At 34.2% G+C, this 20,812-nt stretch overlaps 1 protein-coding gene and 1 long non-coding RNA gene across 2 annotated transcripts in view; one reads left to right on the plus strand and one right to left on the minus strand.

Annotated features, from left to right (window-relative positions):
- Window positions 1–20,812, plus strand: part of LOC111511015 (intermembrane lipid transfer protein Vps13) — a 1,108,316-nt gene that overhangs the window by 838,211 nt on the left and 249,293 nt on the right. Inside the window, 1 exon segment of the mRNA XM_074170346.1 lies at window positions 14,497–14,775. Within this exon segment, the coding sequence (XP_074026447.1) occupies window positions 14,497–14,775 (279 nt within the window).
- LOC141480421 (uncharacterized) lies at window positions 2,456–3,384 on the minus strand. The gene is made up of 2 exons (XR_012464331.1): window positions 2,551–3,384; window positions 2,456–2,497 (listed from the first exon to the last, which is right to left on the minus strand). It is a non-coding gene; the product is annotated as an uncharacterized lncRNA (long non-coding RNA).

Below are 20,812 nucleotides of genomic sequence, written 5' to 3' on the forward strand. Positions count from 1 at the left end.
TTATATCTGTCGGATTTTTGTCAAATTTTCTCACACAAAACACTTCAAAATACTTTCTAAAACTCACAGCCAAAAATGTTCCACTAAACAGTTTTATAAAAACGCGACACGTGTTTCGCCATACAATGGCTTCTTCGGGCGTATCTTAATCTACTATATTTTACAAATTTAATGCTTGGTATACCTAATTTTGAAATATAAAGTACCTACATTTCAAGTACTTGAGTTAGTAATGGATTAAATGACCTGAGCTTATGTCCCAGTCCCCACATTTGAAAAATATTCAGTAACGGTTATTCATTTCTATAATTGATCATTTAGTTAGTTACCCGAATTCTTGAATCTATTGATTGCTTGACATTTTAGAAGATTGAATTTCAAACTCTTCTCTTCTAAATATAACATGTCATATTCATGACTGAACTCATGTACTTCTGCTAAAAGGTGGTTTGCAAATGTGAAATTGGTCTTTCTATTCACAAAATTACATCTAAACTTTTAATTCTTTGGAAAATAATCTCCCTGTTTGGCCATTATAGAGTTTTGGGCAAGAGTCACAACTCAGCTGATATACTCCTGATCTATCCGATACCGATGTTTTGTCTTTATTGTTTTTAATAAATGCACTTACACTATTATTCGGACTATTACTATTTCTGTGAGCTAAGTTTACGCAGTCTTTCTTCAAAAAAATATTATTGGTTGGTTCAGCCAAAAATGACAATGTCTCATAACTGACGTTATCGCATCTTGAATTTGGGTAGATATGGTCCATGGCTTGTTTATGCAGTTTTTGTTTGATCAAACTCAGCTCTCTCTGGAAATTATTCAATAGTCTATGAAGAATATTATTGAATGCAGCAACTTTATGCTGGTAAGAGTGGGTAGAGGAATTATGTATGATAATGTCCATGTAAGATGGTTTGTGGAAAATTGCAAATTCATGTTCATTGTTATTTTTTGTAATGGTTGAGTCAAGGTAATTTAATGAATTATTTACCTTCCTCTCAGTGGTAAATTTTATTGACGGGTGGATGGAATTGACATATTCAACGAACTTGCCTACTTGCTTTTCTGTAATGATTTCATTATTCACTAGTGATAAATGGATATCGTAATGCTTGAAGAAATACATGCATAATTAATATTTAATACAACAGTCCTGAACAAACTGTAACGTCTATTTGATAAAAAAAATTGATGAGATTCCGTGAAGTATCATATTTATTCTAATACTTGATACTTTCTACACACATTCACATCAAATCTATATACCAAATTTGGAACTAAAAATGAAAACACAGGAAAATAATATTTCATTTGAGTTAGTAATTGGAAAACAGTGAATTACTTAAAATTAAGTAGATTCTATGATATTTATTTGTAATCGTCATATACCTGTATATTCTCTAATTATTCTCTAAGTATACCAAAATATTGGCAAGCCAATTAACAAAATAGCATTAGGACCATTGCAAAGATCGTAACGGTTCTCAAAGAGTTTCGCGCCAAAATAGTTAACGCGTGTCAAACAATTGCAGATTTCGTAGGAATACTGAAACTTTAATGAAATGAATAAAAACACTTTTGTCTAATTACCTATATTTGATTTTATTTATATGACCGTTTTCGGGTTTGACCCCGTTACCAAGTATTACCTTACCTATAAATTTCGTCGCCGCTGATATATACCATTATTTTTTGAAGAGAAATTTTGATGATGATAATATCCTCCATTTCATAAATTTATTATCGGATGAAAAGTGCAATTTTCTATACTTCACTGAATTTGACTTCGATACTAAATTTTCACATTTTCATGATGTTTTTCTTCAAGCTTTTGATATATCCTTTCCTAAACAGTTTCAAAAAATTAAACAAAATAAAAATTCAAGTAGACACAAACCATGGATTACTAAGGATATCGTTGAAGAAGGTATATTACTCAGAGATATTTATAATTTGAACAAGAGCCAAACCAATGTACATTTATTGGGTCAATATAAGCAACTCTTAAAAAATCATAGACAAAAAATTGTTCTCTCAAAAAGTCAATACTTTAATAATCAATTCCTCAAGGCTCAACATAAATCTGAAGCTGCCTGGTCTATCATCAGGAAAAATACTATTATAAACGATTCATCTAAGACATTGGCGATGGTGTACTTGTTGACGATGGTCCCGGTATATCTCAAGCATTTAGTAGTTATTTTGTCGATTTAGTGGAATCATTAGTAAAAAATACTGCACCTGGTGGCATTGAAAATCGTTGTGTAAAAACTGAGAGTCTTTTCCTCTATCCAATAGATGAAACTGAACTCGTGGAAATAATTAAATTCGCATGTTCGAAAAATTCCAGTGGGGTTGATGAATTGCCAGGCAATGTTTTAATGAAGGCTGCTTTGAAAATAATGGAACCTCTGATTTATCTAATCAATTTATCTTTCTCTGAAGGTATTTTTCCTTCCCGACTTAAGCAAGCAATGGTCGTCCCAGTCTATAAAAAAAGCGATAAGCATGTAATGTCGAACTACAGAGGTATTGCTTTACTATCTCCATTTTCGAAAATATTTGAAGAATCATATCAAAACTTGTGTCCTTTTTAAATAAATACAATATCGTATCTGACAACCAATATGGGTTTCAAGTGGGCTTGTCAACCCAGGACGCCATCCTTTCTCTACATAATCATGTATTATCAAACTTCGACAACGATGAAAAATCACTTAGTGTTCTTTTCGACTTGACACGAGAGTTTGATATCAGTCATCATGGTCTTCTTCTTGATGAACTGTTTGGCATGGGCGTTCGTGGTCCAAGTCTGAAATGGATTGAAACCTATTCAACTGGTCGTACACAGGTTGTTAAAGTTAGGCTTCAGACTGGGCCATTTTTCTCTGAATTTCGAAACGTTGTTACAGGAGTGCCCCAAGGTAGTGTTTTGGGGCCTACACTATTTATTTTATTTGTTAATGACCTTTCAAAAATTAATCATCCACAGTGCTCTATACAATTTGCTGATGACACATTTTTTACTGTCAGTGGTTCGGAATGTGAAACATTGTCAGTAAGAGCAAATGATGCTGTATTCAACATGCAAAATTATTATTCTAAGAATGGCTTGATTCTAAATAATCTTAAAACCAATACCATTTTCTTTACAATTCAGGAAACTGATTGTAGTGTATTGGTTAGGTCTGAGATTAAAAATATTGAACAGGTAAACTATAAAAAATTTTTAGGAGTTTTTATTGATTCCCAACTCAATTGGAATCATCATATTGATTTCATACTGAAGAAATTAGCGACACATTGTTTCGTTATATGGAATCTGCGTAATTTTGTGTCTATTGAAATTCTTAAAAGCTACTATTATGCATATATTTACTCTGCCCTCAATTACTGTATTATTTGTTTTGGCAACTGCAATAGAATCAATGACTTATTAATTTTCCAGAAAAAAAAATTAGAACAATTTGTTTAAAAAAAAAACTCGATTCCTGTAAACCACTATTTGCAAAGTTGAATATATGTATTAACTGTTACTTGTATGTGTATTTTTAATTGCGTAATCTACGTTAAATCAAATTGCTCCAAGTTTTAGAACAGAGATGATACATGTCTTCTTTCAGGCTTCACCCTGAGAAAAAACTATAACATTTTAATTCCTAGTCATAAGTTAGCCAAGGTGACTAATGGACCTCATATCATGTCAAAAAAACTGAACAACAAGCTCCCAATATCCATTAAAAAATAACTAGTGTAAAGCTCTCTAAACAAAAAGTTCGGAAAGTATTATGTTCGGAAGGTATTTTATTCGCTTGATGAATTTTTTCAGTCTGATTTGGAATTTTAAATTTTAATTTTTGTACCCCTTTTATGGTCTGAATGTTATGTAATATATCATATAATTATGTTGTTTTATGATTGTGACCTCATTGTAATTGTACTGAGTTATGTGACTTTTTCCATGCCGTCCCTAGGTCTACGGAAATAAAGATATTTGATTTGATTTGAAGTATTGAAAAAATACTTAATAATGCGGGGTCAAACCCGAAACTGGTCGTATACATAAAATCAACTAGTGGTACTTAGACAAAAGTGTTTTTATTCATTTCATTAAAGTGATAAACAAGTAATCAATCATACATAATACAGAAACTATATGAAACATAAATAGTTAATAGTAACGGCATCTTTTTCTTTTCCTAATATATTTTTTCCGGTAAACTAACACATAGTTCACCTCTGAAAAACTGGATTTGCCAGGATTTTGAAAACACTTGATACCCTCACGATGAGAAATCCAATGATACACTGAAATGGATCGCGTTCCTGGTCAGCCCTTCGATGTGGCAGCATTGTAGGGCTGACCAAGATGCTCTTCATATAGCGATTTGTATAACTATGGGCTGACCAACAGCATGGGGCTGACAAAGGTTTAAAGGATGTGTAAAATTTTAATTTTCAGAAAAAATCTACCCCTCTGATGGGCCTATTAATAAAATCATACCACTGAAGAGTATTCCGAAAAGTATATACCTAAATATATTCGGGAAGTGCTGGGTGGACCAACGCCCCGTTCATATAACGGGCTGACCAATATGCAATGAACAAATATATATATATATATATATATATATATATATATATATATATATATATATATATATATATATATATATATATATATTACAATGTAGGTTTTCACGGATGGTAGAATATGATGTGTTGTTTTTCCGGGTGTTCATCCGTTGTGTACTATTCGATAGTCGACGTTTCGTCATCATCTCAGATGGCATTATCAAGACGAGTTACTGCTTCGCTTCGAGAGGTGTAACTGATGTCAGGTTCTTCTTGTGGTGTTTTTATATGGTTTCGCTTGCGTAAGTTGTATGGATTTGTTACCTGTTTTTCTACCTGAGGGTTGTTAATGGCTTCTGGCGGTTCTCCTACCTGCGCTGGTTCATTATCAATTTGTGGTTGTCTTTGGTGGTTGTTTTTAATTATTGTTTTCCAAATCCTTGGGATGTTTAGTGAGTCATCCCTTTTGTTGATGAGGCCTTGCTTTTCGATTTCGATAGCTTCCCTGATTTGTCGTATTCTTGGGTTTTGCACCTGTGCTATCTGTTTTGTGGACTCAAAATCAATCTTGTGACCTGTTTGTAGATGGTGTTGAAAGAGGGCAGAGGAGGTTTGTTTTGTTCTTATCGAGTTTTTGTGCTCCTGGGTTCTGGCAGATATACGTCTGTTGGTCTGACCGATTTATTGTTGTCCACAGTCCTCGCATGTGATGCTATATACTCCTTGGTTTTCTAGGGAAATTCTCTCTTTTGGTCTGGGCAGCCAACTGGATATCGTTTTGTGTGGTTTGTAGGTTGTCCGAATGTTTTTACGTCTTAGTATTCTCCCGATTTTGTCGGTCACACCTTTGATATAAGGTAGTGTCACAGATTGTCTGTCGTGTGGAGAGTCTCCTGTCGATCTAGTGGATGTTTTGTTGGTTCTTCTTTGTCTGTCGATGGCCTTTTGAATGATCTTTGGTCCGTAGCCATTTTGTCGCAGAGCCTTTGTTGTCTCCCCCAATTCTGTTGCCCTGTTTGTTGGTTCTGTTAGGCGGAAACTGCGGGATATTAACGTGTTGGCTACGGATTGTAGCTGGGTAGGGTGGTGGTGTGATGCTGCTTATAGGTAGCGGTTGGTGTGTGTGGGTTTTCGGTAAACTGTATAACCCAAGTTGCCAGTTGGTTTTCGTGTTATGAGTAGGTCTAGGAAAGGTAGCTGCCTGTTCTCCTCTCTTTCATGAACGGATGAACACCCGGAAAAACAACACATCATATATATATATATATATATATATATATATATATATATATATATATATATATATATATATATATATATATATATATATATAGAATCGAGAAAGGTTAATGCAGTCAAGCTGCTGGAAAATATATCCATAAAAATCAAAATATGAATAGATAAGTACTTTCTAATCATTCCCATATTGATCCCAATTTGAGAGCCACCGGTAGACAGCTGTTTCAGCCTATTGGGCATCGTCAGTACCGGGCAGGAAGTCGTCGATTGAAGACAAAATGTGAAAAACCAGAAAAGTACTTGATAAAAATAGCTACGTAAAGGCAAACGAAACATAAGTGAAACCAACTTGTCAAGTTGACTTGGGTGTCACACCAATAGTTGGTGGTGGTGTTCGCTTTTTGAAAATAACATTTACAAAAAATAAGTTATTTGCATGAAATTTGGTACCCGGGGTTTTTTCGACATGGGAAATCAAAATTTCGTATTAATTTTCATGTTACATCTAGAGGGCGCTGCCTACGATGTCATTATTTATTTCAAATTGCCCTAACTTTTTTGACAGTAAACTTTTGGTACTTTTCTCATGAAAAAACCTAATTCCCACACCTTTTCCAAGTAAAAAAGGTACACCTCCTCAACAATGCTGAAGGTGATCGTTTTCGAGATATTTACAATATTATATATCGATGCATATTACTTTATAGTCAAATTTTATTTCGATAATTTTTGTCACTCTCCGCTTGCAAATTAAGTTAATTAAATCGAGTAGACTATGAAAGTTTGTTTATAAAAATTGAAGTTCCCTGTCACATTCTCAACTATTAATTGACAAATTCACAGTTCGGAGTTTATAAAGTGATTTTTTTGTACCATGCCCGACTTTATGAATGCTGAAATGGCTGATATGGTTTTTGTATACGGCTTGGCTGACGGATATTCAATAGAGGCCAGACGCATCTATCAGGAAAGGTATTCCCAACGCGTGACTCCTTGTGCAGCGACATTTGCGAATATTTTCCGACGACTTTCCGAATCTGGAAGTTTTGAAGCAAATTCTGCAGTAGGACGGCCACGGACTACAAGAACTGTAGAATTGGAGGAGGCGGTTCTCGAAGGAATTAGTGAACATCCAGAGACAAGTACAAGAAAAATTAGTCAAACTTTAAATGTGAGTCACATGACAGTTTACGGAATTTTGAAGGAACAACAATTATATCCTTATCATATTCAGCGTGTCCAGGCACTTACGCTACGTTATTTTCAACGTATCGAATTTGCTCAATGGCTTCAAAGAAAAGTCGAACAACATCCGCAAATTTTATCGAAAATCCTCTTCACAGATGAGGCTAATTGGGCAAGAAGGTAAGAAGAAGAAGGCAAGAAATGGTATCATGAACTTCCATAACAAATACATCTGGGCGGAAGATAACCCACATGTGATAATGCAAACTCATTTCCAAGACAGATTATCTTTCAATGTATGGGTAGGCATAACTGGGGATTATTTATTTGGGACTTATTTTCTCCCCTTACGTTTGAATAGAGATGCTTGCGTACATTTTTTGCTACACAAGCTTCCCAACTTATGGAAGATGTTCCCATTGGTCTCCGAAATCACTCTTGATTTATGCACGATGGAGCTCCTGCTCATTTTAGTGTGATAGCAAGAAATTTTTCAGACGTAGCGTATCCCCAATGATGGATAGGAAGAGGAGGTACTGAGCATTGGCTCCCGAGGTCACCGGACTTCAATTCCGTCGATTTTTTCTTTTGAGGACACCTAAAATCACTAGTTTATGCTAGCCCCATTGAAAACGAGGAAATGTTGAGGGATCGCATCATAGCTTACTACGAAACGATAAGAAACACTCCAGGCATTTGTCAACGGGTGCGGAAATTTTTGATGAGGAGAGCAGAATCTTGTATCACTTTGAACAGTTATTGTAATAGTTGTTTCGTTCAATTTTTATGTTTATTTTCCTAATAAATAACATAGTACTTCTCCGAATTGTTTTTTTCACATAATCCGAAATGTAGCACTTTCTAATTGAATAATTAAACCTGACAATTTTTTTTAATGTGGATTGAATAAGCAGTTCGATAATGCTCGGTTCAGAAGAAGTCTGTACGGGTATATTGCGTATAAAGTTTGATGAAAATAACTGAAATTGCAAAAACTTATGACAAAAACCTACCATGTTTTGAAAAATTTCAACAATCTGTATTTCGAAAACGAAACATTTAATAGGAAAAAGTTGTTTATTTTGACGAGATCCACCACCTACTTAGTTTTTGTAATGTTCTCAGCAACTTCACTTAGTGCGCTAGGAGCTAAGTAATATGAATCGATATAGAAAATTGTAAATATCTCGAAAACAATCACTTCCAGCGTTGTTGAGGAGGTGTACTTTTATTACTTGGAAAAGATGTGGGATTTAGGTTTTTTCATGAAAAGTACCAAAAGTTTACTGTCAAAAAAGTTAGGGCAATTTGAAATAAATAATGACAGCGTACGCAGCGCCTTCTAGATGTTACATGAAAATTAATGCGAAATTATGATTTCCCACGTCAAAAAAACCCCGGGTATCGAATTTCGTGCAAATAACATATTTTTTGCAACAGTTATTTTCAAAAAGCGAACAAAAAAATTCAATTTAAATACCCCGTATCTTCGAAACAAAGCATTTTCGGACACAAGTTCATATAGATTTTTTTCTTAAAATTGTCTCAGGAATACGTCACTTGAATATTTTAACGTACTTATGTTACACCCTGTATATATATATATATATACAGGGTCCTGCAACAGTGGCGCGGTGTTCCATATCTCTATATAGGAAGCAGATAGGAATCTAATTTTCTATAATATTACCTTATTGCTCGAGCTCGACAAAATAAAAATATTGGCGGTCACACAGGGTGTTCGATTTTTTCTGGGCGGATCCCAACTGTGTCTTTTTAAATGGCAACCTATATTTTTTATCGCTTTTTCGGTTTCTTCATAGAAAATAAAATAAACTTTATGTATATCTGCACTTCGAAAATATTGACGGTTTTCGAGATATCTAGCATGACAGGTTTTTTTTCCAATATTCGTCACTCAGAATATTTGAAATTATAAAGTGGTGCCAAGTCCAGTTGAAATTTTTTTTTGGTCGAATATTCTACATTGGTAACTCTCTCAAACGATATATCTGAAATCGACCTGTGATATGAATATTTGAAATTATAAAGTGGTGCCAAGTCCAGTTGAAATTTTTTTTTTGGTCGAATATTCTACATTGGTAACTCTCTCAAACGATATATCTGAAATCGACCTGTGATATACAGGGTATGAAAAACCGCTTGCCAAATATTGTAAATGAAAATTTGCAAAATCTTCCTTATATTAAATGGAACACCCTGTATATTATTGATCCATAAGAAGCGCCAACGAAACCTCTACAAATTTCATTAAGTATTCCCTATGGCTAAGTTCAATAGTTTTTCTTAAATGAGCATTTCTTTCGAAAAATGGTCATTTTTTCAAAGCGAAATCCATTTGACGACTGATAAAAATATACGAAAGATATCTTGTTTCAATTTTGTACATTAGAAGGTGTCCAAACAAATATTTTTTAACGAAATAAATGTATGTACCTATCACTTTTTGCTAAATGGAAAATTATTTTTTCATTGGATGCAGAATTTCGCTCATAAATCGTGCAATATCAAACCAAACAAGTTAAAAGAAAGAAACATTGTAAATAACTATTTTTTTCATGTTATTATATTCATTCAGAGCTTGAGTTCTAGATATTCAAATTTGTCAACTGGCAAATTACAAAACTACAAAAGGGAGAGTTTAATTAAGGTTGATAATGAAACTTTTATAAAATATGTTCAACATGTCTTCCATTTTCTTGAATGCAGAGCTGAAGTCTATGTTTGAAAGACTGTTCTACCCTGCGCAAGACAGCTGGTGTAATGCTGCGAAAAGCATTCGTTATTCTAAGTCGCATATTTTCGGGAGAAGTTGGTGGCTCAACGTAAACCATATTTTTTATGTATCCCCATAAGAAAAAATCTAGTTTCGTCAAATCTGGTGATCTAGCGGGCCACCGTACAGGCCCATTCCGTCCTATCCATTTATTGGGAAATACTTCATTTAGATGATCTCTCACTTCTGCCGAATAGTGAGCAGGTGCACCATCATGTTGTAACCACATTCTATTGCGGAGGTCAAGAGGAATATCATCTAACAAACCTGGTAAATCATTTCGTAAGAAATTGAGATACATTGCACCATTCATATGTCCCTCAAAAAAAAATGGACCAATTACATATTCTCCAATGATGCCTCCCCAGACATTTATCGACCACCTATGTTGATAATCCACCTGTCTCAATAAATGAGGATTTTCTGTCGCATAATAATGGTAATTATGTCGATTTACAAATCCATTTTTATGGAATGTCGATTCATCCGACCATAAAATATTATTGAAAAAATATTCGTTTCGACGAATTTTGTTCATGGCCCAATTGCAAAATCTCACTCTTTTCTCGAAATCAGCATACAGTAGTTCTTGATGTAACTGAACGTGGTATGGATGCAAGCGATGTTTCTTCAATACTCGTTGCACTGATCTCTCACTTATATCCACTATTTTCCCAATTTGTCGTTGACTCCTACTAGGATCTTCTTCAACAGCAAGAAGAACTTGCTATTCATTATCTTCATTAGTAGCTGGCTTGATGCGCTCATGTTTGGAATAATTAATAGATCCAGTTTCAACGAATCGTCCCAAGACCTTTCGGAAAGATCTTTCATCTGGATGCCTTCTATCTGGATACCGTTGAGAATAAATTCTACTTGCCAATAAACAATTCCTGTCTGATTCACCTAATATGAAAATCATATCAATCAAATCACTTTTTGATAACAACATTCTGATGAAATTATACCGACAGTTCAACTTCACGATTGACTAAAAATTTCAATATTCATTTGCAGCCAAATATTTTGTTCTGTCATTTGCCAGACTACTTGATTTCCAATAAATATTTCATTCGCTGAAAGGTTGTTTTAGACCGAAAGAATATGGCACAAATTCCGAGATTTTTGAAATTATTGTAACTATTCAAGAACGTCCATTTTGTGGTGTAATTCGCAACTTGTTTATCTAGCAACAGGTAATTTTAGGAATGGGCGATATTTTAAGGAAAGGGTATTTTTTGTATATTCTTATTAGTCGTCAAATGGATTTCGCTTTGAAAAAATGACCATTTTTCGAAAGAAATGCTCATTTAAGAAAAACTATTGAACTTAGTCATAAGGAATACTTAATGAAATTTGTAGAGGTTTCGTTGGCGCTTCTTATGGATCAATAATATACAGGGTGTTCCATTTAATCTAAGGAAGATTTTGCAAATTTTCATTTACAATATTTGGCAAGCGGTTTTTCATACCCTGTATATCACAGGTCGATTTCAGATATATCGTTTGAGAGAGTTACCAATGTAGAATATTCGACCAAAAAAAAATTTCAACTGGACTTGGCACAACTTTATAATTTAAAATATTCTGAGTGACAAATATTGGAAAAAAAAACCTGTCATGCTAGATATCTCGAAAACCATCAATATTTTCGAAGTGCAGATATACATAAAGTTTATTTTATTTTCTGTGAAGAAACCGAAAAAGCGATAAAAAATATAGGTTGCCATTTAAAAAGACACAGTTGGGATCCGCCCAGAAAAAATCGAACACCCTGTGTGACCGCCAATATTTTTATTTTGTCGAGCTCGAGCAATAAGGTAATATTATAGAAAATTAGATTCCTATCTGCTTCCTATATAGAGATATGGAACACCGCGCCACTGTTGCAGGACCCTGTATATATATATATATATATATATATATATATATATATATATATATATATATATATATAAACAGAAGTTGATGATCGGACATAGCACTCAAGAAAGTGGTGGCAAACCATAGACACGTGTTTCGGGCTTTTGGCCCATCATCAGTATGGTGCAGCCAAGTGTAAGGATGGGCAACACTTGGTTACCAAAAGATAGAAATACAAATGCACGGAGCCACCAACAGGAGCCAACCGCACATTTGTGGTTTCAGTTGATAGATCTTGTGTTTCATGGACATCAAGGTCCAGGTAATTAAACAAATATGAAAGTTATTGAGTGTCTTGATATAGAAACAGAAATTAATGATCAGACATAGCACTCAAGAAAGTGGCAAACCTTAGACACGCGTGACTGCGTGCATTTGTATTTCTATCTTTTGGTAACCAAGTGTTGAATATTACTGGAGTTTTTTCCCAACACCAAATCGTTATTTTTACACCTCGACACGTGTTTCGATCATCAAGTGATCATCTTAAAGATGATCATCTTGAAGATGATCACTTGGTGATCGAAACACGTGTCACTCATCACTGACGTTTTTGCCCTAATCTGTCTCTTGCAGTGGCGTACGGAAATTATATCAAACAGATGAGGAAAGTGATGATAAAATATGTAGAATCACAACTTCGACAATAATGTTTCCGTTTCAATGCAATAATAATTCTGAATTCAGTGCCTACTATTATGGAAATGATATTCCGCGGCACCTCAAACGAAATTGATGCGATTTCACCCTGAAATAATAACGATAACACTTGGACTTTGAGGAAAAAGTGTTGAAGAGGTGATTTTGTAAAGGTTAAAAGTATTATAGACAAAACTAGAGAGCGCATCATGATTTTATATCAGTAAATTTTGAAAGCAAATAATCAAATTTAAGGTGTAGATTTTTCTTACAATAATGATAATTTTATATCAAATAGGACAAACAAATGCGGATGTTAGTCTGAAATATAAAGGTATTTCATTCTATTGTTTTTATGAAATAGTCATTAAATAAAAACAATAACGTTTTTTTTATTCAGTGCTAGACAAAATGAGTATCAACAAACAGTTCGAATTCCATTCGAATATATTCAATTCAATTAGTGAAGAATTGAATTATTTTGAAATATATTTTGTTTTCTGACGAGTCCACATAATGACATGGTGAATAGACATAATATGCACTATTACGCAACAGAGAACCCCAATTGGATGAGAGCAGTCGATAAGCCAAACAGCTGGTCGGTAAATGTTAAGTGGGGGGGGGGGCATAATTGGAGATCAAAGAACCATATTTCTTTGATGGACCTCTGAATGAAGAAATCCTTAGAGATTTCCTTCGATTCTTATTAGTCAGTGGGCTATGCTTGAAGACTGGCAGTAAACAAATCTAAAGCAAATGAACTTTAAACGTTCAAGCCAGTCTCGATATACCTACATAGTAGGTTCAATGGACTAACGCCTATCAGAAAACAACTACTCCTCTGGCAAATACCATGAAGGGTGTTGGATTATATCCGACAGGCGTCAGTGCAGGAATCTTCACAGAAAATTTCCTGCATATGCAATTGGCAATACAACTGAAAGAGTCGACCTTCAATTCTGGAACGGGCACACTTGCAGACCGGTTTCGGGCTTATTAGCCACTCATCAGTGCAAGATAGTGACCATCATCGACCTAAAGTCAATGATATTCCACAATTGAAAATCGGAATTATTTCAGAGTATTTCATTTCTCTTCCGAAGTTGGAGCGAACATCACAATATCATCATAATATATAGGAAAAAAGTCGGTTTCGGTTAAAGGAAATGTTTTGAAGATTGGTGAAAACGCATTCGAATTAATTTATGGTTTGAAACAACTTTTCACTGAATGTAAACCTGAAGGGTTCACTGAACAAGATCTTAAACATGATGAAATTATTTTATTATTGACTGATGGCCACCAAAGATCTTATGAAAAGTTAACTTCAATAAATCCTGGACATACATAGGGAGAATTGTTATTCAAAGGAATCATATATTTGTCAAATAGATGATGCCTGGATAAAATATTCAGAAGAGAGTAAGTCAAATATATTGAAGAATCTACATGAATCCAACGAATATTATAAGAACATTATAAACATAATGTCTGAATTGAGAAAAATAAATTTAATCGAATATCTCCAACAACAGAGTGTACCTATTTTGTTACAAAAACGATGGTTGAAGTCAAACTCAATTTCCAAGGTAAAATATTTTGAAACTTGGATTTTTTTACCATTGATGAAGGTTTCTCCAACAAACTTCACTGTATATTTGATTGTATTTGTTTTAGTTTAACTTCCTAATTACTGAATCAACACATATGAAACTCTATGTTTCTTTAAACTTTAAACAATGAATATATATATATATATATATATATATATATATATATATATATATATATATATATATATATATATATAATATATATATATATATATATATATATATATATATATATATATATATATATATATATATATATATATATATATATAAATATATATATATATATATATATATGTATCTATCTATCTATCGACAATTTGCAGATTTTGTTTCATATTTCCATTATAATAATACATTTTGTCGTAAATTGTTCTTTACGATTATCTTTTCACTCGTCAATTAGGCATTTGTACCTATACTTCACATTTTCAATAGTTACAATATTACTTCTGACATTTTCATGATATTTATACATTTCAATTATCTAACCGATATGTTATTAATTTTCAGATTGGAGTTCAGAATCAATTAACTTTCAATAGCCTAACGAAGCAAGTAACATTTACCCCTTATTACGTAATAATCAATAATGCTCCATTTCCCGTTGAATGCCAAGAAAATGACAGACCTGCTGATAAATGGGTGACCGTGAATCCCGAATCATGTTCAGCATTGTGGCCAAAATCGGAGATGACTGAAAAACTTTTGAAAGTTCGCGTAGGAGGAGACTGTACATCACCATTTTTGTATACAGAAAGTCATACGACGTTATTGAAAGTAGAAAATAATGTAAGTACATGTCAATTTTTCATATATAAGCTACATGTTTGATATATGAAGATAATTTTTAATTCTCCGGTAGTCGCTCAGGATCTGTCAGATAGTTTTGACACAGTTTTGATGATTTTATTAAAACTAAAAGGGGAGTGAGCTCTTGTGATTAGTACCTCCTAACTATTGCTTATTATGTTTCAGAGTTAGTTTTACCAATAGTAATTGTCGAAATATCGGATGTATATTTATTATAAGAGTAAACTTGGACTTTCGCTGCTATTTCAAATAACTTCAAGGCTTTGTTCTTAACTAGTTAGCTAATACTATCCTCCACTCTCTTCACACAGTATATGGATTATCAATAGGTATATGACTGTCGGCGAACACAATTGAAAGTTTCCAAAGATGAAACTTTTTTTTACTAGTACAAGTTTATAACGATTTCAGCTTTGCTATTTAATTGTTTCTTGATGTGCCTGAAGAAATAATTATTACTATGTTTCACCTGAAAGACAAGTATTCATTTTGATTTGCAAAATGAAATATATCATAATTTCTACTAATACAGGACAAGAAAAAATATGAAAATGGACTAAATTCTCTGCCTGATGACGAGAGTTTACCTTCTCAACAAAATGCTGATTCATTAAAGAGAGTTCACAAACAAATAGAAAAGGATTCTCATGGTCTGGTCCAAAACAAGAAAATATCCTTTTGAAGAAAATAATAGAAGAAAAAGAGAATTCAATACAGCAACTCCTGAAGGAAAATGAAATACCTTATACGAGACAATTATATCTTGATATTTCTTTTTCTGATTGATTCGGCCGTTACTTGATGAAGATCCGTAGTAATTTCATAAACTGCACGTTACGATTTGATCCTCACAAACTTTATTTTCAAAATATATCACTACATGTTTTGTTTCACAGTAGTGAATAATATACTGAAAGTTAATTCTTTCACTCTAATTTCTACATATATACCCCATGTAATCAAAAGGTAGAGCATAGGTAGATCATATTTATCAATTCTACATCAATAATACAATGCATTTCATTAGTTTGGACTTCCATTGTCTAATATGACATAAATTGATTTTGAAATCCCAGGAAGAATTTATAAAAATTAAAAAGATTTTGCTAAATTATAACAAAAAAACTGAAATTACAATGAAATAAATTACAAGAAACAATTAAAAATTGAATCATTATGAAGAAATGCAAATTAAAAATTATTAAGAAGAAACGAAAATTAAAAATTGAAAGATTCCAAGCCAAGTTACTTCACGACGTTTCGATTGATAGTATCCACACGTGACATGTATCTTCGTGTGATAACTGGACTCATTCCTCAGATATCTGACTATTGATAGGTCACTCGAGTGCTTTCACCTATCCCCTTTTCCCTCTCTACGCTTCTTCGGTTTTAGCGGAAGCTGACCGTTTGGCGGGAGTTGGTCGTGTTCCGCCTGATTAGAGGTACGCCAGTACTTGTACTTGCCTACATCAGATGATTGTCGGAAAGAATAAGAAGGATTGGGTCCAAGTATAACTTCAAAACCTGTTTTAGATCTGGGACTACTATTCGTAGTAGCCTTACGAAAATCAGGCCACCAAACGCGGACTGCGATTCCAAGAATTGCATTTACCGGATACCCTCCGAGTGCGAAGAATCATACATCGGTAAAACTGGGAGGCCATTGAAAGTTCGCATTGCCGAGCACAAGAAACACACACAGCAAGGAGAAACTAGCAAATCAGGAATAACAGAGTATGTTTGGACTCAACAACATAACATTAAGTGGGCTCAAGCTGAGATCATGCACAAGAAGGAACACTGGTTTAGGAGAAAATTCAAAGAAGCCGCATATATGTTGTCCAACAACGCATTTAGCCAAGCTAGCGTAGAGATACGCAACATGTGAAAACCTCCAATCAAGCGGAACACGACCAACTCCCGCCAAACGGTCAGCTTCCGCTAAAACCGATGAAGCGTAGAGAGGGAAGAGGGGATAGGTGAAAGCATTCGTTTGCTTTCACCTATCCCCTCTTCCTTCCCCACAGATCTCTGAGGAATGAGTCCAGTTATCACCCGAAGACGATTGTGGATACTAACAATCGAAACGCCGTGAAGTAACTTGGTTTGGAATCTTTTAATTTATAATTTTCATTTCTTGTTAATAATTTTTTAATTAATTTTCATTTCGGGTTGTTATTTAATTGTTTTGATTTTTTGGTTGTTATTTGTAGTTTTTTATTATAATTTCAGTTTTTTTTGCTTATTAAAATAGTTTTTTCAGCTCATTTTAAAATTTTTTACAGATTCTTTCAGGGATTTCAAATCAATTTATATCATACTAGACAAAGGAAGTCCGAACTAATAAAATGCACCATGAAACATTGTCATCCACCTTCCAACAAACATAGGGTGTAAAAATATAAATTCAAACATAAAATGAACTCTAAAATTCTCTCCTCCGTGAAGGAGCGTTCTTCACTTCTCCTTCTACTTTCAACCTGCATAAATCTGTAACTGGGCGATGGTAGGTGTTGGTTGAAGTTGAAGTTCTGAACTCTGCCAAGCAAACTTTGCCATCTTTTCCTGGAAAAAATTATACAATTCTACTTATCTTCCGGCAGTTTGTGGGCGAGTAATCATCAACAATTACAATGAAATCGTCAATTTTCAAAGAAGTTTGAATATCAACCCATTTTTTTTTTTTCGACGAAATAGGAATGGTAATTCAACTTTAATCTACCTAGTCCAAAAAGTGTTCACTGAATATTGAGATTTTCTCCACTAGCCTCGTAATTTTTGTAAACCTGGCGTAGTTCCTCTGCAGCTCATCGAAGATTTAATTCCATTGTTACTATAAATACTATCAGGACATTCTCGCCTTGAAATATAACTTCTTATACATATTATCGCCGAATCAGTTGTGAGATGGTGAAAATAACTCACCACCCTTTTTCTTTCCTTCGACCCACAACTACATAGAATGGCCCAAAATAGTCTATCCTGGTGTTTATGAAGGGTCTCAGACCTGAGATTGATCTTACTTGTGGTAATTTTCTCATTGGTGGCGGTTGAGGCTGTACTGGCATCTTTTGGTTGCAGGTTTCACTGCAGCACGTCCATCTAAAATCCAGTACTTTCTCCGAAGTTTAATCACAATATTCGAGTATAGTGGTTTTTGGGAATTAGGATATAAGTTCTTCTTGTTTGCAGTGACAAACAACTTGCTAAATTAGTCCACACAGCCAAAACGAATGTACCATCTTTTTTCAATTCAGAACACAATTTTTTCAGTCTACTTCTGTTGTCTATGGATTTACGTTTTTCCAACCGTGCAATCTCTTCAGGAAAGCTTTCTGCTTGCGACAGCTTGATGTAGTGCTTTTCCGCTTCCTTCAACCCTCCAACTTCCCCTTTCAACTTTTAAACAAATCTAAGAAACTACGCTATAATCTTGATATAGCGAAGCTCCAATTTCGTTTCCTGTATTTCTTCTAGATCGTTTTCTATTTTTTCATTTCTGATTTCTTCAGTCCAATTTTCCTAAAAATGCAGGTCCAAAAATTCATTGTTTTGTAAAGACTGCATAAGTTTCATCAGAATTGTGTCTTGTATCTTTGTATGCAATATTTAGAGATGGGAATCCAGTACCGATTTTTAGTGCTGGATCGTTATTGAATTTTACCTACTCTGTGTGCCACTCTGACCACAACCATACTCTGTGGATTTCTATATCCAGCGCCAACACTGCACCTTGTAAACCTAGGAATAGTAAAATGTTTTCATAGGTTCAACTCTAGATTTTCCAGTAACTAAATAAAACTTCAAATGTTACCGAATAAACAATCCTCGAATAAGCTTTCACTGAAAATGCCTTTTCGCTGACATTTTTAGCTCAATTCGTTCAGATTTGAGTATCAACAAGAAGTAACATATTGTAAAACTCATTTTCAAAATTTTATTCATATCTTTCTTGCATCTTCTTCAGGTCTCATGAATCTTTTTTGGGATCACGTCATCCCATTAAATATCTCCTCTCCAAATATTTTGTAAAAATATCCTTGCAACTATAATAAAACATAAAAGCATTCCAAGTGGGTCAAATATTGTCATCACTAACTTCAATATTTGCTGTTTTGTTGCTTTTTCCACTATCGAATTTTCAGCTTCCACATCATTACAAATTTTATCATCTTTGAATCCCACCACATCCCGAGACCTCCGTGTATAGAGTTGAGTGTCAAAAAATTTTCCATCTACCAAATTTTCCCCCGTATGCAATGGTCCTCGAAGAGTTGCATGACCAGTTTACTAACTCTAATCATCCAAGGCGTTGAATTCGTACTACTTCAAAAATGGTCTCCAGGGCCTTTTCTTCTGAATCTGTTGACTCCAGATAGTCGTCCAAATAGAACTTGATCAAATACCGGACTGATTTTGTTAGGTTTGTTGGGAATAATAGTAGCGAAGTATGGAAGATACCAAGTAGTTTGGTTTGAATAATTGCTTCTTCAGGTGACAGCTTCCTCAAATAAACTTTCTGCAGGTAGGAATTGGAAGGACACTCTCACTAACCTAGATATGCAGTTAGTTTATTTAGCTGTAGAACGTGTTATGAAAGAACCTTACAGCTAAACCCACATATGAAAATGAGCTTATTCTTGTCGAGTTTTCGCTCAAATAAAAGGTTGTCGGTCGTGTCGCTGCTTCATCTCGTAACTCGTAGATGAAGCTTACACCTTCACTACACATTTGAAGTTGTGTTTATGTTTATAGCTTTTCGTTATAACCACCTTATAGGTACCCTTTTTTCATTGAATGAATATTTACGTAAATAAGCTTCTTAGTATTTTTTACATTTAGCTGGTCTTCTTTCAGCCCCCGTTCTCATGGGGTATTGTTTCCATAGGTGTGCGTACGAAATACCATTTTCCAACTGTTCTAGAACATACATCTACAACAGAGTCTATATATTGCGAAGCAATAAGGCAATATATGAAATACCATGTTCCAACTGGTCCAGAACTTACATCGGCTAGACCAAGAGAAGAATTTCCAAAAAAGCATATGAATACAAGCTTGCTGTTCGTGAATCAGATCCAGCCTCATCTCTCTTCAAACATCATCGTGAAACAAGCCACACAATAAACTTCGAAAATACCAAAACCATTGCCACCAAAAAAACTTTACAGATAATCCGAAAAGCTATTGAAATCGATGAATATCTCAATTGCCTCAACAAACGAAATGATTCACAAAGCTTAGCCTCGTTCATAAAGATCATTACTTCCATGCTTCTGCAAGCCACAACCCTATATGCGGGCAGGCGGTCCTCCACTGAATACAAAATGTGAAGAGTCCAGAAGAGTACTTCATAAAATAAAGGCAAGCGAGGACCGCGTGGTCGATACTGATGATGCCCAATAGGCTGAAACAGCTGTCCACCGGTGACTCTTAAATTGAAATCAAATTGGAAATGATCACAATAGTACTCATCTTTATCTTTTGATTTTCATGAAATTATTTTACAGCTGCTTGACTGCATTAACTTTTCTTGATTTTAGACAATATATATTTGATTGATTGATGTGACTCAGCAAGCCGAAAATTGTTAATAATTCAATCCAAACTCGACACTCATACGATACACACCTCGTCTCTACAATTCCGAGTATTTATTGTAAGGAGTGAGAATCGCCGCTGCAGTTAAAATGTAGTTTTTTTCAACTGACACTCCCATCAATGTTATCTCCTATTGGTTCCTGACTCTTCTTTCCCATTTTCTAGAACTGATGCTTTTGAGTCTAATGACAAAGTGGAATTGATTTTAATGTTGCATTTCCTTACAAATCCTCTTCATGAGGTTCATACCTTAATTTATTCATAACAAATATGTTGAAAAATGTATTGTATTCATCCATAAATGAACTTATTATTATTATTTATTTTCTCAACCGTAGTTTGCGCTGGTCAGGCCCTATCCCCCGGGGGGCGCGTCAGCATTATCAACCAATGACCACTCCCCACACCTGAG

The sequence above is a fragment of the Leptinotarsa decemlineata genome, unplaced genomic scaffold, assembly GCF_025532065.1.
Source record: "Leptinotarsa decemlineata unplaced genomic scaffold, Ldec_3_MD MMD2_P_RNA_scaffold_8, whole genome shotgun sequence".
NCBI classification, from domain to species: domain Eukaryota; kingdom Metazoa; phylum Arthropoda; class Insecta; order Coleoptera; family Chrysomelidae; genus Leptinotarsa; species Leptinotarsa decemlineata.